This window comes from Natator depressus, chromosome 2 (genome assembly GCF_965152275.1).
Source record: "Natator depressus isolate rNatDep1 chromosome 2, rNatDep2.hap1, whole genome shotgun sequence".
NCBI classification, from domain to species: Eukaryota; Metazoa; Chordata; order Testudines; family Cheloniidae; genus Natator; species Natator depressus.
In genome coordinates this window covers 216,932,675-216,958,103 of record NC_134235.1, presented here as the reverse complement: position 1 = coordinate 216,958,103, position 25,429 = coordinate 216,932,675, and the positions used below count along the sequence as shown (strand labels likewise).

The following is a 25,429-nucleotide window of genomic DNA, read 5'->3' as shown; positions in this document are numbered from 1 at the left end:
CCTTCAAATCTTGAATCTTCAACTTGTGCCTGACCTGCTTCTTTTGTATGAAAACATACAAAATAACCAATTCTTGCCCAACATTTTACAGTTTCAGTATGTCATAAAGTAATAGTGAAAATTATGCAGAAATACAAAGACCATCTACATTAGTTCAGTTAAGTGCCTCATATCCTGAACTCCATCCAGCTGTGCTGCTAATTGGAAAAAAGTGATATATTACATTAAAATATATACTTGGAGAACATGTATAAAAATTCAATATCAATAAAGGTATACTGGACTATGAAAATAGCACAAGTATAGAGGTATGAAAAATATAAGTGTTTTAGAGTGTTTTTAAGGTTATAGGAAAAGTAGTGTGATGTATTGAATTGCGAACTAGGGTTTGATCATGAATTTAAAGATTGTGATGTAATGAATATGAGGGGACAGAATTAAGGTAGCTAATCCTGTTTTAATTTTGATGTTTCTGGATTTTTAGATTAGAATGTAAATACTTATGTAACCTTAGCTGTATTGATGGCTGATGTGCCCATTCTAACGTTCAGTTGACATATTCAACATTACGAATTCTGAACAAGCAGAGTTAGGCTTTAAAAAAAGAAATCGCAAACTAATGTTGATGTGGGTTCATTGGAATGTGCAGGAGTATTTGAGAAGAGAAAATCTCTTCTTTATCAGATGACTAAATACATGTTCTGAGAGGTTTTAGGAAAACTTGCTCCCAAACTAAATTCTTGTATGCCAGTTTGAAGATTACAGTGAACTATTGGGCTTAAACCTCCTTTAAAAAAAAACAAGGATTATAATACAAATGGTAAAACATTTAATTTTTTAACATTAATAGTGTAGCACTGAAAAATTATGATTAATCTTTTAGGATGAATATAGTCTATAGAATTTGAGTGGTTATGATTGATTTTTTTAATAAAGCTTAACATTCTTTTAAATTCAGATCCTGTTTATGAAGATATGTTGAGTGACAGTAGGAAAATGATCACTAATGAGAAAATAGATGCTTACAATGAAGCTGCAATCAGTATTCTGAACAGCAGCTCCAGAAATTCCAAAGCTAAAGTTAAAGTGTTCAGTGTTTCTAAGCTCATAGCACAAGAAACTATCATGCAATCTTCAGATGGCCTGCATCTCCCAGAATCAAGCAGAGAAACAGTGAGTACTTTCATTATTAGTCAACATAACAAAGAATTAATAATGGAGCAAGATTTTAATTGAACATGTTGTACTTGTAATGGCAGGTAGTATGAACTTTGGTGTCCCTTGATGATTGTAGTCTTAAAAATGACATACAAGAGTTTTCCAGGAAATTGTTTGCAAGACCCCAGCAGATGAAATTGTATCTTTTGGGACCGTGCAAACAAATTTTACAAGATGCTACTTGCCATTTTGTAAGTAACTATGTAGCTGTTTAAAAAATGTAGTTTCTCCTGTGTGTTAAGGACTATTTGAGACCGTCACTAGATCCTTCAGCTTGGATTTCTCAGGATCTGCAAATTTGTTACTTTCCTCTGCATGAATGAATGACAATTGCAGCTTTTTGGAGAGCTGCTCTCACGGCTAAATCCTAAATCTCGCCTTTTGTGAGCGTGCAGGATCCTCAGCATATTAGTAGTAATTCTGTTATGGCTGGGAGGCTGTGAGGAGGGGATGTGGAGAACCCTTTCAGGGGATCATCATCCTATATAAATCTCTGTAAAGGCTCCCTGCAGCACAACATGGAGGAAGTTTGTGGTTTGGGGGTGGGGTAATAGATAGGCAGAAGGTGGGTTATTGGATCCATGTCTATGCAGGTCAGCTGGCAAGCTGCATGGGTTACTGCAACACTGAGTCTGCAGTAATGTTTGCAAAGCAGTTTTGCTGCCATTCCACAGTTTGGGGTAGAAGTGTTACATTTCCACACCCTCCACAGCAGATCTTCCTAGGTCTACTTATTTGGGTTGTGCTCCAGCTCGTGATCTTGGTTCTTGTTGATTTTTCAAAATCAATAATAAAAATTAAAGCTGTTTGTTTACATCAGGACTCTTAAAAATATTGACTTAGCTCTTTTGATATGGGTTATTTTAATCCTGGAATTTGTGTGTAACTAGCTGTGTGCTCATATATGAAGTGCTTAAATATAAAATGATAGGGGAAAAGGCCTCTTTACTACTGCGAAATATTAGTAAAGCTATTTGAAGAAAATTTATGCTGAGAATGTTTGATAGCTAGTTACTTGTTTCTTTGACAGAGTGCAATGATTCTTATGAACGTCTACTGCAATAAGATTCTGAAGCCCATTGATGGTTCCTGCTGCCAGCCTCAACCTCCCCTCACACTGATACAGAAGCTAGCTTTTTGCTTTTTTGCTTTGTCCATTATTGGATATTTAATTCTCAGTTTTATTTATCGTAATAATCATCGAAAAAACAAGCCATGCACCGATATGGAAAGTGGAGAGGAGAAAAAACCTGTCACCAATACGTCTCCTGTTTCTACTCTCGAGATGCTGTTACACTCCTTCTGCAAGCTGGGTCTAATCATGGCCTATTTCTATCTGTGTGACAGAGCAAATCTATTCATGAAGGAAAACAAATTTTATACACATTCATCTTTCTTCATACCAATCATCTACATCCTGGTTTTGGGGGTATTTTATACCGAAAACACCAAAGAGGTAAAGATCATGCTGGTGTCATTTCCCAGTTCAGGATTGTAACTGAATTCATTTTTATTTACTAAAACATTACAGGTCAAATTTTCAAAAAGATATCGCTGATGCACTCACAAAATATATAGTTGCATATGGTAATTCAGTAATTGTACACAAACTGGTAATTAGGTGCAAAAGGACATTTTTGCAAGTGCATTGGCTAAAGCATTTTTGTGGGTGCAGCTATTGGTAGGGTTCATCCATCAACTGGCCATAATGCATCAGAGTCAAATCCTAGTTCAAACTAGTAGATGAGCATTGATTTGTGGGGCAACATCTAATACACAGTGAACTTTATAAATGTCATTAGTGTAGAAGTTTTTCTTCTTAGATCCAACTGCCCATAAAGTGGTTTATTGTTTTGAACTTTTTCTCCTCATTTTGTAGATGTTCGTTGTACTTGTTGGAATAGCAACATTCTTGTTTTGTTTTGCATAGACTAAGATGTTAAATAGAGAGCAGACAGATGAATGGAAAGGCTGGATGCAGCTTGTTATTTTGATTTATCATATCTCTGGAGCAAGCACTGTAAGTGATTTGAATTGAATTATTATTTTTTTTTAAGTAATGTGATTTGGATTCAATGCTTAAAGGAAAAATAAGCTTCTGCCATTTACCGCCAAGATACAGAAGTTAAAATATCCAAGCATTTATTAGACTTGAGTATCATAAACAGTTCACATTATGCTCCTTTAATTTCAAAGACATAATGGTTGTGAGGCCTCATTTATATCATTTTCTTCAATAAGTTAAGATATCAATGGGGCTATACTGTTTTGTTTTGTTTCCTGGTTATCCAGTGAAGGGGAATTATTTTCTCATTGTAGAAGACTGTATTAACTTAGTTACAAAAAGTTACTGGAGACAGCTTTTTTGTGTTTTGGGAGTTGAAACTGTTAAAGGGCAAACTCTCAATAACACTTTTTTTTCCTTTTAATCCCGTTATAGACACACAAGAAAGTAGAGCTGTTGATACAGTTGTAAGAAATTTATTCAGATTTTGCAATTTGAGAGAAGCTAGGTCAAAAGAGAATCACTTTAAGTAGTAGTAAGTAGGTCATAAAATTTCTTTCTTTTGTTATAGTTGGTTTACAATGACACAAAGTTTTATGAAACAGAAACACAACAAGCCTAAAATACAGAACTTTGTCCTCTTGTCTCCAAACTTATTTACAATTAATAATGTTTAAAAAAAGAAAAAAGAGAGAGAGAGAGCTTCTGTGGCCCTCTGTAAAAGATAAATTATTTTTCTCAACAGTTTTTGCCTGTGTATATGCACGTTCGGGTTCTGGTTGCTGCATATCTGTTCCAAACAGGTTATGGGCATTTTTCATACTTTTGGCTCAAAGGAGACTTTGGATTGTATAGAGTGTGTCAGGTAAGAATAAATCTTTCACTGATGTATATAAAAATATTTCCAAGTTCAGATCTCTCTCTACTCACTAAATTATCTGAGATTAAAATTATTTTGGTTGATATTCATAACAAACTGATCATTGTCTCTGTCTCTCTCTAATCTGGTCTATTTAATGTAGCCTGATCAATCTAGTCTATCTAATACAAACATAATGAAAATTTTTAGAGGGAAGGCTGGTAACTCATTAGAATGTGGCTGAGGTGAAAAATAATCATTCTTAATGTTTTCGTCAGAAATTGGGCACAATAACTAGTGGTGAACATAAACCAATGTAATATTATGAAAAGCAAGACTGAAACAAACTTTATCTAAATTATCCATTTTGGATCTTTCTTTCCCCAACCCATTCCCCCATCTTGTCTGTTTAATGTGGAGATTCTATTTACATACTATTAGAGCATTTTTCTGTTGGCTCTTATACAAATAGATAAATGTTTGGTGAATCCAGGATGCTACTGCCTGGAAACAAAATCAAATTTTTCTCACTGTGAGGAGTGTGATGCTTTTTAGAGCAACCGGGGCTGTGAGCCACCATGTTGCCACCTGCCTCCGCTGGGAGGAATTCTTGCCTGTGCAAGCTGAGTGTTAGTTCCCTCACACAAACAGCCTGTCAGCTGCTCAAGTACTCTCCTGTGAGCTATACCAGTCCTGCATTTGCCCTGCAGGCTGACAGTAGATGTACCCCAGTCCCTGGATCCCTTCAGATTTGTTCCCCTATGTTAACCAGTCCCTGATCACTAGATACCCACAGAAATCCCAGATCCTCTGTTCCCAAAGGAAGAGTGTACCCCAGTTTAACAGTTTTACCTTAGACCAACACTCCTGTGTCACACATAGCACTTGAGTTTGATTATAGTAAACAAAAATGAGATTTATTTAAGAATAACATTCTAATAGAATGGCTGCATATAAAATAAAATTGTAAAATGTGAACTAGGGCCTACACTCATTATTAGATAGGAAAGATAACTACTAAAGTTCAGTCTTTTGCAGCACTTAAACAAGGAGCTAGGACCCAGTCTTTGTGAAGCTCCCTCACTTAACAAGGTACCTCCTCAGTGAATGGCTCCACACTGAGATATACCAAATAAGTTTTTTGTCTGTATTCACAATTCCCTCACTGTCATATTGTTCCTTTTCACTTCCAAGTGGTTTCAATGTTTATAGTGAGTCTTGTGAGGTTTTCCATTGACTTGTCAATGTTGGTGCAAAGGTACACAGTTGAGCAATACATTACATAATCAGCTAGCCAGGGCGGGTGATCACCCAGACATATTTCCTGGTGACTCATTTTCACTCCAAAACCAGAAGGGAATAATTTTTATGTGTTTATATTATTTCTTAAATATCACCCTGTGATGGGTTTCCTGCGGTGCAGCTTGGACATGGGGTACCACTGAGCCCTTAGCCTCTGTCTCACCAACCTGGGCTCCCTGTCACACTGTGATGCTGTGACAAGCTGCAAGCCCTTCCAGGTACTGCATTTACACAGACATCCACAGGCAGGGACACACCCTGCCGAGTTGCATGAATGCTTTTGCCAGCCACTCATGAATCAACAATAGAAAGGCTCCAGCGAATTCCCCACAGCTCCCCAGACCAGGACCCCAGAGCTGTACCATCTTGCCCTGGTCAGAAGCCTGACCAGTGTAAGTTTATTACCCAGTCCCCCCCTCCCTCAATGTGGAGAGGACATATACCAGCTCTTGTTCCTGAGCAGATTTCCCATGCATTTCAAGCAAAACCCACTGTTTTAGGTAAAATATAAAGCAGAAAAGTAGATTTTAAGTGATTGTAAGTAGTAAGCAATATAGATAAAAGGTGGTTACCTAAGAAATAAAACATTAAATCATAATCTGAGTTCCATAAACTAGACAGGATTTAAATCAAACAGCGTCTTACCCTGATGGTATAGTTCCTTAATACACAAGCTGGGATTCTCCTTTCCAGCCTCGGACCACCTCCCCAGATCAGACTTTGTTCTCCAAATGTGTTTCCAGGTATTGAGTTGTGGGGGGAGAGAGAGGCTAAATGATGATGTCACTTCCCCTCCTTTATTGGTTCCTCCAGCTTGCTGAAAAGATCTTTTGCTATGATGTGAGTCAAACAGTCTCCATTGTTTACATGCTCTCTCTGAGAGGTCTCCATTTTATACAATTCCCAGGATAGTCCTTGTGAATGTGTATTCCCCTTAACGGGCCATTATCAGTGTCTGGCTGCTCCATTGTTGTACCTGAAGGGCTGATTATGAGTGTTCCCAACCTTACAACATATTACAGTAACACACATAATAAAACTTCATAACTTCCCATACAATTATAGCACATACAATCTAACAGGATATTAATGCTCAACAGAGCAATACTTTTAAAATTATACATCACAAGGCATACTTTGTATAAAACATATAATTATATCACCATGGTAAATGTGGGGGTGCCAAGGTGTTGCTTTGGGGTCCCAAGTGACACACACCTGTACACAGATCTCACAATGATTAATGAGTATTGGTACATTACAGACTTGTTGTAGAGACCTCGCATGCTACGCTTTATGGATAATTACCATGAAGGTGGGGTATTAGGTGTAGTGAGTTTGTGGGGTCTGAGACAGTTGTTGTTTGTAAAGAACAGTGTGAAGCCTTTGCCAGTTGGCACCAATGGGCATTTATGTTTTAAGGAGTTTTTCTTTCTCTGTGGATGAGAGCAATTGAATTCAGCACTCCAGCACATTGGATTGCCTGCTTCCAAGACTGCAGGTCTTGCTTTGGATGGGACAAACTACTGTCATCTCTGATTTGAACTACAGCTCTTTTCATTCAATTAAGTTCTGGAAGCTTTAAGCTGTTGTATGCATATTGGACTTATGACCTCCCTCGTCATTAGTAAAATAAAAAAGAAAGGTATTGTGTGTTTTAGTTGAGATCATTAATGCTCCCCTAAAGGATGGTGGAATGGCTGCTTCACTCAAATGAGTGCTTATTCAGCCCTGTCACAGCTTCAGGGTACTGCACCTTTAACCCTCTCCACTCTATGGTCTGGTCCAGGAATGTCCATTCCGGTCTCAAGCCCCTAGCTATCACCTCTGCCAGGTCTTCTACCAGATTTATTAATTACCCTTTCATTTTGAAAAGAGAATATCTCAAAGTCCACTGTTGTTCATAACAATTGTTCCAATATAAGGACAACTGGAGAAAACGTGTTGTAGGGTTTTTTGCCCAGTTAATGTGAGGGAGCACACTATACATTTTTAAAATATATGACTGGCTCATCCTGTTGGTATCAAATGGTATCTTGGTTCAAACAACAACCTACAACCATTCAGCTCTATTTCTTTGCTAAAGTTTGAACTGCTTATTGAGACAGCCATTCAAATTTCAAGAAAGGTAATATTGTAGGTGTTTAAATTGATATGCATAATATTTATATAATTTGTATAATGTTAAAGAAAAACCCAGTTTGATGGTAATCCTAAATGAAAAAAACACTTCTCTCTTCCTTCTCATCCCAACCACCCACAGGTTTTATTTCGTCTCAATTTCCTGGTTGTGGTGTTATGTATAGTGATGGATCGACCTTACCAATTTTACTACTTTGTTCCACTAGTCACTGTCTGGTTTATGATCATCTATGCTACATTAGCTGTATGGCCTCAGATAGTCCAGAAGAAAGCAAACGGTAAAATAAATTTTGTTTCTTTCCTTTTACTTTAAAGGTGTTTACATGATAATGTACACAATTACAATCATATACAAAACTTGATAGCTAGTATGTTTGTCTTTATTTGGATATGTAAATAATGTAGAAGTAAATTCTATAAATATGTTAAACCACTGTCCACTAAACTTGGAGAGAGAGTTTTCACTTGCTGTAGTTCTCAACAAAACACATCAAGTGTTTGAACTGTATCCTTGCTTAAATTGGTTGGAATCTGAATTATGTTTCTGAGGTTTTGAAAATTATGTTTGGCGAACACTGAAAGAAACAAACAATTGCTGAATGCAAGCTAAAAACCCCATATGAACTTGCTCCTAGATCGCTATACCTGTATTCAGAACCTGAAATCAGAGTTTTAATGTTGTCTATGGTTTTTCCTTTTATTTACAAAAGCTCACTTTTTAAAAAGTGGAATGAAATTCAGAACTATATATTCCCAACCGTTCTTCATTGTGGAACTTTGAGAGGGAATGGCATAGTGTATTTTCTACCTTACAAACTAAAGTTAGTCCTCTAGAAAAATACTTTGTCCACAGAAAACGGACAGCATGAGCAACAGTATTGCGAACTTCCCCTAGTCTGTGCTGCCAATGTACCTCAACCCTCTTCTTGAGGGACCAATTTTGTTATCTCTTACCTAGTAGGGGTCTCCTGGCTGCTACAGTGTATGATCCCTTTTCTGAGATTGTCAAGGTGGTGTTAAATGCATTATTTCTTGTAATGTGGATGCTTGTTCTTTAGAAACTTGAAGTGATACCACCAGCTTGTTTCATATACTATAGCTCAGTGAAGAGCTGTCATGTGGTAACTGTTTTTGGAGATCATTTACCTCACCTAGATTAGAACCCAGTGACCTGGAGAGTAAAGACTCTATATACTATCAGAACATAGATTCCCCACCCCTTTTTCTTCGAGTAGTGTTGCTTTATTGTAGGTGTAGGTGCATCCCTACACTTCTGATGGGAGATCTTTGGTAGCAGTGTTCGTTCAGCATGTACATGCGCTCTCTCCTCCTCATGCTTTGCCTTGAGGCTAATTAGCTCTGCGTGGGCGAATGACCCTCAGTTCCTTCTCAACCATCCCTGGCTAGAGACAGAGCAATTAGGAGTCCATTCACGGATACTTTACTCTTTAGACATTCTTTCTTAGCTAGTTTGTGTTTTTTGTAACCTCACTTTTGTCAATAAAACGGTGTAGTGTAGATGTAGACAAGGCCTAAGAGGATGGCAGATACCTTACAGATATTTCTCAAGGAGGTAAAAAACACTACCATAATTTGCTGGATATTTTACATACCTTCTCGTCGTCGTCCTTCTCCAGGATAATGCTCCCCATCAACGAGATGCTGTTGGACCCAGCTAAGCTTATATGGCAGACGCTAGTATCGGCCACACCAACATGCAAATGGGCCAATAAAAAAATATTATGTACCTCCCAGTGTTATCTGGGATCTTTAGAGCTTTTAACAGGGGCAACTTAATTATTTTATTTTAGGCAGTGATAGGAATAAATTAATAGGAACACAGCAATTTTGTTTGATAAGATTTATGCAATGTGCTTTCTTTAAAACGGCAGTTTAGTAGATTTAAGCACATATAAACATAAGCAATAGATTTAGAACATTTTAGATATTTAATATTTGGAATAGTATTAAGTAAATAACAGCAGGTTTTCTGTGGACAGTTGTTTACCCATCAGGGAGAAAGGGAGTCAGGAAAAATGTTTTTTAAGATGGCTTTAGAGCAGTGGTTCCCAAACTTGTTCCGCCGCTTGTGCAGGGAAAGCCCCTGCCGGGCCAGGCTGCTTTGTTTACCTGCCGCGTCCCCAGATTCGGCCGATTGCGGCTCCCAATGGCGGCGGTTTGCTGCTCCAGGTCAATGGGAGCTGCTGGAAGCGGCGTGGGCCGAGGGACGTACTGGCTGCTGCTTCCAGCAGCTCCCATTGGCCAGCAAACCGCCGCCACTGGGAGCCGCAATTGGCCGAACCTGTGGACGCGGCAGGTAAACAAACCAGCCTGGCCCGGCAGGGGCTTTCCCTGCACAAGTGGCAGAACAAATTTGGGAACCACTGCTTTAGAGGATTGTTTTAAAATACATTTTATTAGCTAATTTTTTATAACTAATTTTTATAAAACATAGGTTATAATGATTTTTACTGGGTTTTTTTAATTCTTAATACATTTTTAATAATAGAGGTGTTTAGATTTGTTTTTTTAAATTAAGATTTTTAGTTTTAGTTGTTTACTTGTCTAGTCCCTTTTTTATTCTCATTAGCAGAAACTGCCAGCTAGATATGACCTTGCTTCTAAAACCCTGTCTTCAAATTAACCCATAACTATGTGGTGTTTTATTTCATTAATTCCGGGTGGCTGAATGCACATAATATGGCTGCAGTTAACCTGATTACATTCTGGGGTATACACACCCCTTAAATTCAGGGCAACACCAGGGATACAGAATTTACTTTTTCCCCACTCTCCGCCTAATTCCATTGTGATAGATGCAGTGAACTCCTGCGGCTGGCAACAGCATTCAAAGTCCTCCACCCCTTATGATAGGGATTGGAAGCACCTTGACTTATCTGGATGAAAGGCCTACTCTTCTGCTACTCTACAATTTAGTATTGCAAACTACCAGGCCTTAACAGCAAAATATGATTACATGAACTATACCAAACTTAACATCTTTATTGACCATCTCATAATGAATCATAATGGGAACAATTTTGAGCCATTATCAATGAAGGGCAGTTGGTGGTCAAAACAGCACTCCAGGCAGTGCTTGACACGGCTAATACAGTGACCCAGTCCATCTCAAAAGCAGTTGTTATGCAAAGAGCTTCGTGGTTGCAGCTTTCAGGTTTCCCAAAGGAGGTGCAAACAACTATTTAAGACCGCTCCTTCCATGGCTCTGAGTTGTTTGCTGAGGAGAACAGTGCATCACTCCACACACTTAGGGATTCCAGAGCCAAACTTCAGTCACTGGAGATCTATACAACCAGACAAAAGAGAAAATTTAGTCCTCAGTCTCCTCGCAAATTGCGTGCACCACAGTTCCCACCACAACACTACTAAAACCCACAGAGAAAGAAATCCAGATTCTAGAGACACAAATCTTCAACATCGGAGTCTGTCACTTCAAAACATCAGTTTTGACATCCTGTTCGAGGCCACTCCCTTCAACATCAGCTGCCACTTCCCAACCCATTGCATCCCTTTGGATGTTGCCTTGTTTTGTTCCACCACAACTGGAAACACACGACATCCGACAGATGGGTTTTGGAGGCTATTTCCAATGGGTATTCGATCCACTCCATCCCCTTTCCCATCCCTCTTCAGGGATCCTTCTCATGAGAGATTGTTGCAACAGGAGATAGATCACCTGCTCCAACTAGGAGCCATAGAACCTTCCCTCTACATCTCCATGCCAAAGAGTTTTACGCTCTATTTCCTGGTCCCCAAGAAAAAGGGAGGTTGGAGACCCCTACTGGACCTCAAGGCATTGAACAAATACTTCAAGGCCCAAAAATCCAAGATGGTCACACTAGCAGCAATTATTCCATCTCTGGAACAGGGAGATTGGTTCTCAGCCCTGGACCACCAAGACGCGTATTTCCATGAATCATCTGTGAGATGGTAGGGTCAGTATCTCAGATTTACTCTGAGTCAGGACTACAGAGTACTCCTTTTTGGCCTCTTGTTGGTTCCAAGAGTATTGTCCAAGATCCTTTCTGTAGTGGTGGCTCACCTACATACCCAGGAGATCATGATCTACCCATACTTGGATGACTGCCTCCTGAGGGCCCACTTCTTAGAAGAAGTTCTATGTGCCACCCACAGAACTATGGATGTATTCACAAACCTGGGCCTGCAAATCAACATCCAAACATTGACCTTAACTCTGGAGCAACGCCTGGAGTTTATGGGAGCCGACCTTGACTCGCTACAAGTGAGAGCGCTCTTTCTACAACACAGATTTCACAGACTGTCCATGCTTACAGAGACAGTTCAAGCCAGCCTTCAGACTTCTGCCAGACATTGCTTCCTGCTTCTGGGGCACATAGTCGCCGGTAAGTTCGTAATATCTCATGCCAGACTGCACATGAGGTGTCTGCAGACATGGTTCAGCTCGGTTTACAGGCCACACAGAGACAGGTTAGACAAACCTCTCTCAATGCCTTCCAGGGTCAAACACTTCCTGGATTGGTGGAAAGCTGTAGGAAATGTTTGCACAGAGGTCCTGTTCACTCAGCCTCCTCCCCTCCTCTGACATCAATTCTCACTATGGACACTTCCTTCAGGGGTTGAGGTGCACACCTCAACAACCTCGCAACTCAGGGCAAATGGTCATCCGTAGAAATGACTCTCCACATCAACCTCTTCAAACTCAGGGTGGTCAGGAATGCTTGCACTCACTTTCTCCCACTGATCAGAAGTACACACGGAAAGGTCATGACCAATAACATTGCATGCATGTATTACATAAATCCATCAGGGAGATACCAGATCATCCTCTCTCTGCACAGAAGCACTAAAGCTGTGGAACATTTGCCACAATGTTCTAATATCAACAGCCTACCTACTGGGAGTGCAGAACACAACAGCAGACAGTCTCAATTGCATGTTCTCATACAATCATGAGTGGGAACTGAACCCAGCAGTACTTCACAACATATTCAATCAATGGGGGACACCATCAATACACTTGTTCGCTACTTATCTGAACAGGAAATGCCCACACTGCTGCTCTAGGACCCCAACCCAGATGTCCCACTCCAACATGGGACCTAAATCTAGTTTTCAAGATTAAACCACCCTTGTTCACTTACCCTCCCGTCAATGAAGACCGCATTTCTCATGGCCATCATGTCAGCTAGGAGAATAAGGGAAATAGCTGCACTTATGACGCACCCCCCTTTACAGAATTCTTTCACAACAAGGTTATTCTCAGACCACACTCAGTTTATTCCTAATTGTCCTCATTTTTTTCACATAAACCAACCAGTTCATCTCCCAACCTCTTATCCTAAGCCTCCCTGTTATAACAGAGAGGCCATAGTGCACATGCTAGATGTTAGGAGAGTTCTGGTCTTCAACCTGGACAGGACAAAGACTTTTAAGAAATCTCCCAAGCTCTTCCTTTCCATTGAGGAAAGGTCTAAAGGCATAGAAATATCACCCCAGAGGCTCTCTAAGTGAGTCTCAAACTATATTAAGCTCTGCTATCATGTTCGCAACATAATGTCTCCACCTGGAATTCACACCCACAACGTGAGGTTCGTTTCTTCCTCTGTCGCTTTCTTCAAGAATGTCCCTATCTCAGAAATCTGCAGAGCCAGCCACCTGGGCGTCTGTACATACCTTTGCAGAATACTGTATGATTACTGGGGACTCTGCTTCTGATGCTAGCTTCAGCTCAGCAGTATTATCCATAACAGACTCAACTTCGAAGCCCCAACCTTCCATTAGGGATACTGCACGGGGGTCACCTACAGTGGAGCACCCATAGGGACACTACTTGAAGAAGAAGTAGTTACTCACCTTGTGCAGTAACAATGGTTCTTCACGATGTGTCCCACTTTGGGTGCTCCGGAACCCGCCCTCCTCTCCTCTAGTTCGGAGCTCTTGATAGGGACTCTGTGGTAGAGAAGGAAATGAGCGTGGTTGGCCTGCGCAGCACTAATTAGCCTCGAAGCAGAGCACAAGGAGGAAAGAGAGCATGTGCAGGCCAAATGGACACTGCTATCAAAGATCTCTGATCAGAAGCGCAGGGATGCACATATACCTACAGTGGAGCACCCATAGGGCGACACATCTCAAAGAACCATCGTTACTGCACAAGGTGAGTAACTTCTTCCCTCACGTATTAATAGTGTAATGTTCCAATTGTTTAGATTGCATTTTTGATAGTGGAGCACTTTAAACGTATATTTGGAATACATACTACAGAACTGGTAATTGGCCTGTACTTTGACACGGTGTCCAGAATGTTTAATGTTAATTTTAAAGCACCGACAACCAGCTCACAAGGTTATATGTAGCACTCTGATATTTCTCTTGCAACAGCTCCTCGTTCCTCATGTGCACTGTGCAACAGAAGTCCCACTGTGGACCTCGCAGCACTACTTCCTGAAAGCTCCTTTCAATGACCACTTTCCTTCAGCTCTGTGCCTGTTGCCCACTTCCAATCTTTGAAGCAGGAGTGAGAGCCATTCTCCACTGCACAGCTGAATTCTGGGATCAAAACAGTGTCAACCAGCAGCCTGGGGAAGCTGTTCCTTTTGGCTAGCCTTGGCAAGATACAGCTCCTCAACTGACCAGTTCAGCTTATGAGGAGCAAAATTAGATGTGCCTCTTAGTACCTCACTCCTGACTCACAGTTTAAATATACACTCATTTTATGTAACTGCTCTTAGATTTTTCACGTGTAACTAAAATTAAAAATTCCCAGGCTGAGTGTCTGTCAAAACTGAGTCCTTAAAGGAGTGTTTGCTTTTGTAGGATTAAATGGTGTCCTTGGATATGTGCACATCAGTCTCATTCAAGCCAGAAGGGGTTGTACTTGTGCATCTGAGGATAGAATAATGTGTGAATTTATTATTGTGAATGTTCGTAGTGTGGATTTTACTTTATATGAAAGAAAGCAAAATCACCAAATTAAAATGTTTGGATAATGGCAAATTGTGACTGGCTAATACCTGGACAATATACATATTAAATTATAAAGGACATCTGTGTGTCACAGCTACTGACTTCTTATTAAATGTATCATTATTTTTTGTTTTGAAAAATAACAGCCAGATACTCACTGATTTTTTCAATTCTCCCACAGGGAACTGCTTCTGGCACTTTGGCTTACTGCTGAAACTAATTTCCTTACTTATGTGTATATATTTTCTAGCAAATTCTCAGGTTTGTAAATTATACTTATTTGTATCCTTAGAGAATTAATAGTAGCCTGTGTATTCAATTTGGAAAGCCACTCAGAATCGAACGTTATGACCAGTTTTCTGTTACTGTATAGGAGAGTACAGGGGGGAAAATTGAATATTTAAATACCTCCTTTTCATATCTGATTTTATGTGGGAGGCTGGAATTTTCAGTATCCTACATTTTTGTTTGTTTCTCACAACACTTTTAAAATTCATTGTTTTTTCCTAAAATATTATGTAAATTGAGAGATCAGCTTTATATTTATCTTTCAGGGCCTGTCTGGCTAATTTATTGGGGATGGGGGGGTAGGTTGTGCTGTTAGCTCTTATGGACAGTATAGTTGCAGAAGAGCAAGCTGCATCTGTTTTCTCATGCAACTCAACAAAATTGTCAGCTAAATCCTGATGCCAGAAATTTTGTCAGTGATGAGCAATATATAAATCAAAGAACAGTTTGACTTTCAGATGCCAGATTGAGATGTAGTACCAGGAATTAGAAAGATTTCCTTTTTCTTCACTACATTTCCTACGATTGAAAATAGATAAAAATCTAAATTTAAAAAGACATCTCACTTTGACATAGAAACCAAGCAAATGTGGCACAGAAGTCATTGGAAAATTGACACCAACTTCTGTTAGGGTTTTTCCCCAGCCCCCATGACCCTACATGGAAGGCCTAATTTTGGTTGCCATTTGTCTATTGGAAACTTTGGAAACAGGAAGGTCTGCACTCTTTGGAGGGTGTCCGTTTCTCATGGATTTAAATTCATGCCTGTGCAGATTTCCAGGACAAGATTTATGTACCACTTAAGATCTATTGTTGAAGATTTAAGTGGCACATAAGTAATACATAGGGTTTGTGTAGATCTTCTGTATCTGTGTGAATTTCATGCCAAATGCATGACTTATCACATAGTGTATCATGTACAGGATACGGAATGAAGGGCAGAATTTGCTCCTTACTAAGTAAACAAAAACAAAAAACCACCAACTCCCATTAGTATTAAACCCTGAAGTACTCAAGTTTTCTGTAAAGCTTTCATTTACATCTCCCAACACATAGCTGATTGTCTCCATTTAAGCCCACAAATGGAGTGCAAAATGGAGTGGTGAGAGGAAAGATGGTAGATGCTTTTATCAATGGGAAATTAGAGGGAAATCTCAGATGCCTTTCAGAGCACTTCTGTCATAGAGAATAACATCTATCTGCAGAAATATTCAAATTATTATTTATTTGTATTAACAGAGCACCTAAGTCATGGACCAGGATCCCACTGAGCTAGGTTCTGTGGAAACAGAGAACAAAATTACGATCTCTTCTCCAAAGAGCTTGCAATCTAACACAATATGTCATACTCTGACACATTTAAAATAGGTCCCAATAACATTGGAATAATCTTAAAACTCCAGCTCCTCAGAATGATTGAAACAAGATTATTCACTGGTACAGCTGATTGAAAAATGTGGGGAAAATTTTTAACACATTTTTAGTTGAAATTTGGAATTTTCAGAAAAGTTCAACTACCCTTTAAGTTGATCAGAAAAATAAAATTCAGGAATACTTTCAGGTAATTCTGCTCCTTTTCAACCACTTCTGGTCATTAGTAAAGATTTTAATCTCCTGGAGGAATGGTAGGCTGGCCGCCTTCTTCCCCACAGTTGGAGGAACGCTTTCTGCGAGCTAATTCATGGAGGGGTACGAACAATGATATCTGAGAAGGAGACCATGAATTAATTCCTTCTGGCTGCTGAGAACTGCACTGACTACAGATAGGGAGGGAGGATTAGGAAATACTGTACAGTATATCATGATACAATCAGAGGCACACAGAATAACAAGGTGAGTGTTTCTAATTTGTGTTTAAGGAAGAGGGAGTCAGGCAGCAACTTGGGGATATTGTCTAGTGAGTACCAGATGTGTATATCTAACACTTCTATTAAAATAGTTTCATTCAATTAGATAATATGAAACGACACATTTTTACTTCTTCCATATCTGAGAATATGTAGTGTTTAAATTAAATGTAGGGAGTGGGAAGCATGCTGCAGCTTAACTCTACATCTGTAGTGTTCTTGCCATTCAAAAATTTATCTGCACTCATTTCAGGGTTTTTTTTGTTTGTTTTTATTTTTTTAAGGAAGGAATTTGTTTCAGGCTCTGGGCTCTATCTGGTAGAACATGACATAGGCAGTGTAGACAGTGTCCTAGCTTCTTTAAAATTAATTGATGTGAAAATTGAACTATTAAACCAACATTAACTGACATAAGCATTCTGGGCCTTATTTTGAAAGGGGCAGAGTATGCACAAGTCCTGTTGACTTTATTTTTAGGTGAGGCCAATTAAACTGATTTAGTACTGGTATGATGGTACTAACATATAATGAAATGAATTAAATTTATGAAATGGGGTTGAAGTCAATGTTAACATTCTTGCCATGTTTGTATTTTACAGGGTGTATTTGAGAAGATTTTTTCTCTTTGGCCATTGTCCACATGTTTTGAGCTGAATGGAAATGTCTATGAGTGGTGGTTTAGGTGGAAGTTAGACCGCTATGTATGTAATCCTTTCATAAATTAATTGTGGTCTTGTGTTTTAAGAAGTATTCCTGAACATATTTTAACTTTTAGATCTACTTCTCCCTCTTCCCCTGGAAAAAATAAATTTGAAGTTCCAGGCAATGGTTTGTTGTAGGGCCAGGGAGCATCCACTTTTACTTCAAGTATTTGTCAAAGCCATGCAGAAAAGATGGAAGCTGACTTGTTTATATGCTGAGCCTATAAAGTGTCCATAATCAGAGCTCTGCATATTCTGTCTTGTCCCAGACTTAAATTTTGCTGGGAGACAACTGAATTCTCTGGCACTTCAAGGCTAAATTCTGCAGGAAATTGAAATTTCACATTACTGCAGCAATAAATGGTAAATCTTTTTTTAAAAACCCAAAGGAACCTCCAAAGAAACTTTAATTATATAAACAACATAATTTATAAATGAAGGACATTTCTATGGGAGTGTTCCTTTTGAATATTCTGTGCTGCTAAAATCAGAAGGTCTTGATATAGAATTTATTTCACCTTTTATGTAGAGATGCAATTTTTATCTTATTATTTATAAATATGTTTTGAATACTGTGTTTTAAAATACCTTTGCAAGAGGGCATTCTTCTTCCCCCACAGTGTGGTGTGCTGGTAGAGAGAGAAATTTCTGCCTGTTCTCTCCTGTATCTTGTTTGGTTAGTGGGAGGATGTGAGGCCCGAGCGTATTTTTCCTCTGACCTCTTCCCAAAGGCATTGTCTTGCCTGCTGTGGTTGGGTGCAGTAGTCTTCAGATTCTTCTTTCCACTCCAGAGTGCATGGTCTGGGACCAATCAATGGCGTACCTTCTCCCCCTGCTGCCAATTTTAATAACTGCTTACATTTTTTGCATGCCCCAGGGAGAGCAGTGTGCTTAACAAAACTCCAAATCTCACCGGTGTTGCAGTTTGTGATGCATACATTGCATTCCGGGGAGGTTCTAAAGTGCCAGAACACCAAAAAATTTAAAACGGGCGGCAGCAGCAGGGCTCTGAACCATAACCTGATGTTAGTGGAGGAGTCTGGAGTAACATCCTAGATCAAATGTCTTAACAACCCTGTTACCTTGGTGGTTTTACCTGTGTTTATTAACTGCCACGAGTGAGTAGTTACCTCAGTTTTCTTTTGCAGGTAGTCTTTCATGGGATGCTGTTTGCTTCTATTTATCTGGCATTACAAAAACGTCAGGTGCTTTCGGAAGGGAAAGGAGACCATCTCTTCTCCAACAAAATTTCAAATGTTTTACTATTTATTTCTGTAGTTTGCTTTTTGGTAAGTCCACAATATGAACTGAAATTTTGTAAATTTAAAACAGTCATCCTGAGGATGGTCAGCTTTCTGGAGAAGTTCCTGTGTAGCAATGAGTGGACCTTTCATAAGAGATGGTCTTGGGTTGCAGAAGTTTATTTCCGCTATATTGTATAAATAGCTACTACCCATCCTAAACCTTCACTGGACTCTTTTTTTTTTTTTTCCTCCCTTTTACTCTATTGTAGATTTAAATACTACAGCTTCTCCAGTTGGTTATCTTGGATGATCTTAGTAAGAATAGTGTGGTAGATGACCTGTATAAACAGTCAAGAAATGAGCTAATGTATAAGTGTGATTAATACAATTGTCAGCATTGGGCTTTTTTGTATTTTAGAGTACAAATAATTATTGCAATCATCAGCTGCAAAACAGCGTTTGGGAAATGCATAACTAACTAGAAAGTGTAAAGAATCGACTCCTCCTCACACCACACCACTGCTGTTTTAACATATTTTAAAATGTTTTATCCTGTTGTAACATTTTAAAATCTCTTAAGCACAGTCATCAAACAGACTGATATGTATATTTATATCTTGTAGACCTACTCTATCTGGGCTAGTAGCTGTAAAAACAAAACTGAGTGCAATGAACTGCATCCTTCTGTTTCTGTGGTGCAGGTAATTATGCTCCTTTTCCTTAGTGACAGAATCTAGATTCTATTAAAAAAAATATAATATAGTCTGTCTCTGATGTCTTAGCACTTCACATCAGTTGATGCACATCATTTTCATGTATGAATGTGAAAAAGGGTTTGTTGCATTGCTGGTTATTTTTCCTTGACCTGTGTAATATAAAGTTTAAAATTTAGCATTTTATTTACAGCACATTATTGTGACAGCACATTTTCATTCTATTCTGTGTATAAATGTAAGAGTGTAGCTATATCAGTATGTGTGTACATTCACATACATAGATATATGAATGCGTATTTTAATTTTTATATATAAAGGTATCTATATATATATTTTACAGGAGGGTATATATGTAGTGCATATCTGTGTATGTGTGTGCTTTTATGTTTGTGTGTGTGTGTGTATATAAATGTATATATGCATTACATATATACCCTTGTGTGAAATAAATATAGATATCTTTATATATAAAAATTAAAATACTCATTCATGGCCATACACAGTACCTGAATACTAATTCATATACAGTAGAATCTCATAGTTACAAACTGACCAGTCAACCACACACCTCATTTGGAACCGGAAGTATGTAATCAGGGAGCAGCAGAGACACCCCCCCCGCCCCCCCCCAAAAAAACCAAATATAGTACAGTACTGTGTTAAATATAAACTACTCAAAAAAAAAAAAAAGGGACAGTAGCATTTTTCTTCTGCATAGTAAAGTTTCAGAGCTGCATTAATTCAATGTTCTGTTGTAAACTTTTGAAAGAACAACCAAAACGTTTTGTTCAGAGTTACGAACAACCTCCATTCCTGAGGTGTTTGTAACTCTGAGGTTCTACTCCATATATGGAGAGTGAGTTTGTGTGTGGGGGGGGGGGGGTGAGAAAACCTGGATTTGTGCTGGAAATGGCCCAACTTGATGATCACTTTAGATAAGCTATTACCAGCAGGAGAGTGGGGTGGGAGGAGGTATTGTTTCATGGTCTCTGTGTGTATATAATGTCTTCTGCAGCTTCCACAGTATGCATCCGATGAAGTGAGCTGTAGCTCACGAAAGCTTATGCTCAAATAAATTGGTTAGTCTCTAAGGTGCCACAAGTACTCCTTTTCTTTTTGCGAATACAGACTAACACGGCTGTTACTCTGAATACTCCATATAGTGTAGCCCTGATCCTGCAAACATTTATGCACGTGCTTATATTACGTATATACTGCATGCATTTTTAAAGTTTATAATATGTACATATATAGCAAAAATATTTTATTAAATTAATTTTCCTACTGAGTTATAATGCATAATCTATTTTCAATTACTTTTCACACATGAATCTCTTTCTGTTTAGATTTTAGCTTTCATCCTCATCAGGAACATTCCTGGATATGCCCGTTCTGTATATAGTTCATTTTTTGCTTGGTTTGGCAGAATTTCTTTAGAGGTAAGTAGAGTGATCACAAATGCAATAATAGGGTGTTTCATTTTAGGAATCTATAACTGGTGGGTTTATAATATACACTGTAGCGTAACTGAATAAATAGTAAAAACATAGTAAAATAGTAAAAAAGATAACCAGAGTATCACAGCTAAATACTAGGGAGGCATTGTTAAGTGTAAGCATTTAACATGTTGCAAGAAACCACTTATAATGAAGTGGGCAGTCAATACCTCTTCAGTCATAGGTCAAAGGAGGGTTGTTGGTTACAACTTGTTGTAATGAGCCATAAACCAGTGTCTCTGAGACTATGATTTTAGGGCTTGTCTACACTGGCACTTTACAGCACTGCAACTTTCTCGCTTGGGTTGTGAAAAACCACCCCCTTAAGCGCTGCAAGTTTCAGCACTGTAACGTGCCAGTATAGGCCGTGGTAGAAACGCCCCTCATAGATGTAGGGTTTTTTTAGAGCCTTGGGTGAGCTCTCTCCCAGTGCTGTGCCGCGACTCGTGGCAGCACTTCAACGTTGCCAGTGAAGACGTGCCCTTAATGTCTATCAGAGTTACGAATTTAAGTTCCCAACAATTTGTAACCTACTAACCCTCCTGTGTCCTATGACTGCAGAGGTGTTAGTTGGCCACTTCATTTTGGGTGGTTTCTTTCATCATGTTTTATCCCCTTATGCTTAATAATCTGTCCCACCTTATATTTAGTTGATACTCATAAGAATGGCCTTACCGGGTCAAACCAATGGTCCATGTAGCCCACTATCCTGTCTTCCGAGAGTGGCCAGTGCCAGATGCTTCAGAGGGAATGAACAGAACAGGATGATTGAGTGATCCATCCCCTGTCATCCAGTCCCAGCTTTTGACAGTCAGAGGCTTAGGAACATCCAAAGCATGTGATTGCATCTCTGATCATCTTGGCTAATAGCTATCCCTGGACCTGTCCTCCATGAACTTATCTAAGCCTTTTTTTAGCTCGGTTATACTTTTGGCCTTCACAGCATTTGGCAACAAGTTCTACAGGTTGACTGTAAGAAGTACTTGTTTTAAATCTGGTGCCAATTAATTTCATTGGATGACCCCTGGTTCTTGTGTTATGTGAAGGGTTAAAACACTTATTTATTCACTTTCTCTACACCATTCATGATTTTACAGCCCTCTATCATATCTCTCCTTAGTTGTCTCTTTTCTAAGATGAACAGTCCCAGTCTTCTTCATCTCTCCTCATACAGAAGCTGTTTCATACCCTTAATCATTTTTGTTGCCCTTCACTGTACTTTTTCCAACCCAAACTGCATGTAGTATTCAAGGTGTGGGTGTTCCAGGGATCTATATAGTGGCATTGTGATACTGCCTATCTTACTGTCTATCTCTTTCTTAATGGTACCTAACATTTGGTTAGCTTTTTTGCAGCCATTGCACATTGAGCAGATGTTTTCAGAGAACTATCCACAGTGACTCAAGATCTCTTTGTTGAGTGGTAACAGCTAATTTAGATGCCATCATTTTGTATGTACAGTTGGGATTATGTTTTCCAGTGTGCAGTACTTTGCATTTATCAACACTGAATTTCATCTGACATTGTCTTGCCCAGTCACCCAATTTTGTGAGTTTGCTTTGGAACTCTTTGCGGTCTGCTTTGGCCTTAACTATCTTAAGTAATTTTGTATCATCTGCAAACTTTGCCACCTCACTGTTTACCCCTTTAACAGGAGTAAGCCCTATGTTAGCTAATGTAGTAGTAATGATTATATTCTTATTTATATTTAAAATTGTAAACTGAATCTATTTTCCTTCTAGCTGTTCATCTGCCAATACCACATCTGGCTGGCAGCAGATACGAAGGGGATCTTGGTGCTCATTCCTGGAAATCCAATGCTCAACATAATTGTCAGCACTTTTATATTTGTGTGTGTGGCACATGAAATTTCTCAGATCACGAACGATCTAGCACAGATGGTTGTTCCTAAAGATAATGCGACTCTGCTTAGAAGGCTGCTATGTATAGTTGGGTTTTTTTCTGGACTCCTCTTTTTGTCAGCAATTTAAGATCAATCAAGGCATTAACTTCAAGAAGTCCTTAAAACTTACTTCAGGCTTACTTTGTGTCTGCCTGAAGAAAAATATTTCACTGGCGATACAAAAAACTTGTACAGTGCTAAGCAACAGCAGAAGGACATCTAAATGAAGTCTATTGAATGTGTATATAATGAAAATGTACATATTTTGTGTGGAAAGATTCTTCTCAGAGGAACCCGAGAAACAAGAATGCACTGTACAGAACTGCATGTGAAAAACAAGTGTTTTTTTTCTACTGGATATGTATTTACATATCTGTTTAAATATAACATGAAGAAGAGAAATGGGTGGCTTGGCAGCATAATTTGGAGATTACTGAATTAACTTTACCTTGATACACCTAACTCGTGGATATTTACTAGCATACTTCAGTATACATGAGACATGCTTTAATTGTTCTCCTCAAGAAACTTTTTGTAACAACAAAGCAGACCTGATGTGTAATCTTTAGCTAATGGTCATTTTTTGCTAATTTCAAAATGAAGTTATCTTACTGGTAATCAGGGTCATTTTTCTAAACTGAGTGTTAACTCATTGTTTAGGGATCAATATTTTGGGTGTAGCTGATATGTAGTATATGAAACCCTTTATGCATTGAACAAAACCCTCTCAATTTAAAGTGATTCCATGTAACATTCTAGCCAGGTTTACATAGTACTTCATAGGTGTTTTTTTCTGAAGACAGTTTTCAGGAAATATTCTTCAGTTCAGGAAATGCAGGATTTGTTAGGAATGCATAAGTAATTTTCTTTTGAATTTTCTACAGGTATGTTTGCTTTTTCATCAGCATTTTCCTATTATTGCTCTTTCAAAGTCTCTGTAGTTCACAATATTAATCCAGCCCCACTGAAAAAACAATGAGAAGCAATATTTCAGCTGAATATTGAAAAGCTGGGAAAATTCCCACCCTTTTCCGGTCATACATCTACTGTATTCAGATCTTACAGAGAAGGGCATAGCAGAGGCACAACAACGTCAGAATCCCCAGATCGTGCATGACTTGAACTAGGTCTCCCTAGGGAGCTAGAGCCATGTTAGATCTTACAATAATGTCTTCAGTGAAGGTATGGAGAGCCAGCCTGCATGGGAAAGATTGGTTCACTAGCACTCTGGGCAACTGCAGACAATGGGTCCCTTTTTAAAATAACAATGAAATAAGGTTCATTGAGGTTCATTGTTTAGAAGAGCCAATTCTTTCATTCCTGTTTAGCAGTATCTTTCCTTTGTTGCTGTGATTCAAACTAAGAATCAAAGTTTTTTTCTTTATCATGTAACCTTCTTTTGCATACAGCATAGAACTGAAAGAAATAGCACTTCAAATTAGAACTGGTAGGTTGTAATTTTAAATTCTGCAAATTCAGTAGAACTATGGTGATCCTTTGTTCTACTGAACCGTAATAATAGTCTTCACCGTTTTTTGTGAGTTTGGCTTACGTAATGCTTGGAGGTTCATGTGCATCTTCGTTCTGTCCTCCTTTTGGTGGCTACTGTTTAGCACTCAATGAATACGACAATTGTTTTCTCAGCATATGTGCAATTATATGTAATGATAAACGATATGAATCTTAATTTATACAGTAAGTGGTCTGATATTTATGTATTTTCTGATGTTATCTCAGTTGAACTGTGGAGTCCGAACTTGCAAAGCCACTTGTGTCTGTTGGAAAACTTTCCTGACAGTGAAAGAATAGCTGCAAAATTTTGTTCCAGTAAAGAAAACAATTTCTATAAGAATGGTGGCGCCAGTAATGAGAGGAAGATAGCAAGATGAAAGATAATACAGGTTTCAAGAATAAACTTTTAATGCATTAATTCAACAACCTTGGGCATGTCACCTAGTTTTATTAACAAGCTTGTGGAAAGATACTCAACATTTTCTCAGTTGTGTTTTCTTTTTGGACGTTATTTCCAATGTTTGGGAAGTCATCCTTAGCCACTGATCAGTATATCTGATTTATTGAAAGACATGGTATAGCTGAGCACTGTAGAGATAGTTGCTATGGACAGGATGTACAACCTACATCTATACCATTGTTAGAAGTAAAAAAAAATGAGTTTGGGGGGAATTTTTTTGGTTTTCTTCTTCAGAAACTAAGTATTGTAGATATAATTTTTATTTATCTGTTGTACAGATTTGGTTGAAGATTATTATTAATGTTTGAAATAGTGCACTTGTTTGCTGTTACTGTATGTGGGAGAAAATATATTTTCTTTTAACGTTATGTGAAAATATGAAGTAATTTAAGCATTAAATAAATGTGCTGTGGATGCTTATTTTTATACTGTAAGGAGCATCAATTACTTAGGGGTTCTTTGTTATATTTTTCTTATTGTTTAAACCTAAATCGGTGTAACTTAGTAGTATGCCTAGCCAAAGTCAGAGGTTCAGGTTATAGGGCACCTCCAAAGTAATTCCCTACCCACCATTAATTCAGCTAATCCTTTTCTAAGGGAAAATGTTCACCCTCGCAAACAGAAGCAGAAGTAACAGGGCTGTGCATGTGGTTACAAGGTGGGGTGGAGAGAAGGAATTCTCCACAACAAGCCAGTGACACAGTGTGGCTGCTTCATTGTCACTACTGTAGCCTCAGGGATTCAGCAACCCTCACATGTGCGGGGGCCTA

General features: G+C 38.6%; 1 protein-coding gene across 1 annotated transcript in view; it reads left to right on the top strand.

The window, feature by feature from the left end:
• The window catches only part of CASD1 (CAS1 domain sialic acid O acetyltransferase 1), a 60,715-nt gene extending 35,671 nt beyond the window's left edge, over positions 1-25,044 (top strand). Inside the window, exons 8-18 of the mRNA XM_074945911.1 lie at positions 959-1,173; positions 2,249-2,674; positions 3,149-3,238; positions 3,969-4,088; positions 7,648-7,804; positions 14,674-14,753; positions 17,227-17,328; positions 18,477-18,617; positions 19,196-19,273; positions 20,635-20,727; positions 22,527-25,044. Coding sequence (XP_074802012.1) covers positions 959-1,173; positions 2,249-2,674; positions 3,149-3,238; positions 3,969-4,088; positions 7,648-7,804; positions 14,674-14,753; positions 17,227-17,328; positions 18,477-18,617; positions 19,196-19,273; positions 20,635-20,727; positions 22,527-22,775 — 1,751 coding nt within the window. The 3' untranslated portion in view covers positions 22,776-25,044. The remainder of the gene's footprint in view (positions 1-958; positions 1,174-2,248; positions 2,675-3,148; positions 3,239-3,968; positions 4,089-7,647; positions 7,805-14,673; positions 14,754-17,226; positions 17,329-18,476; positions 18,618-19,195; positions 19,274-20,634; positions 20,728-22,526) is intronic.
• Positions 25,045-25,429: the final 385 nt, after the last annotated feature.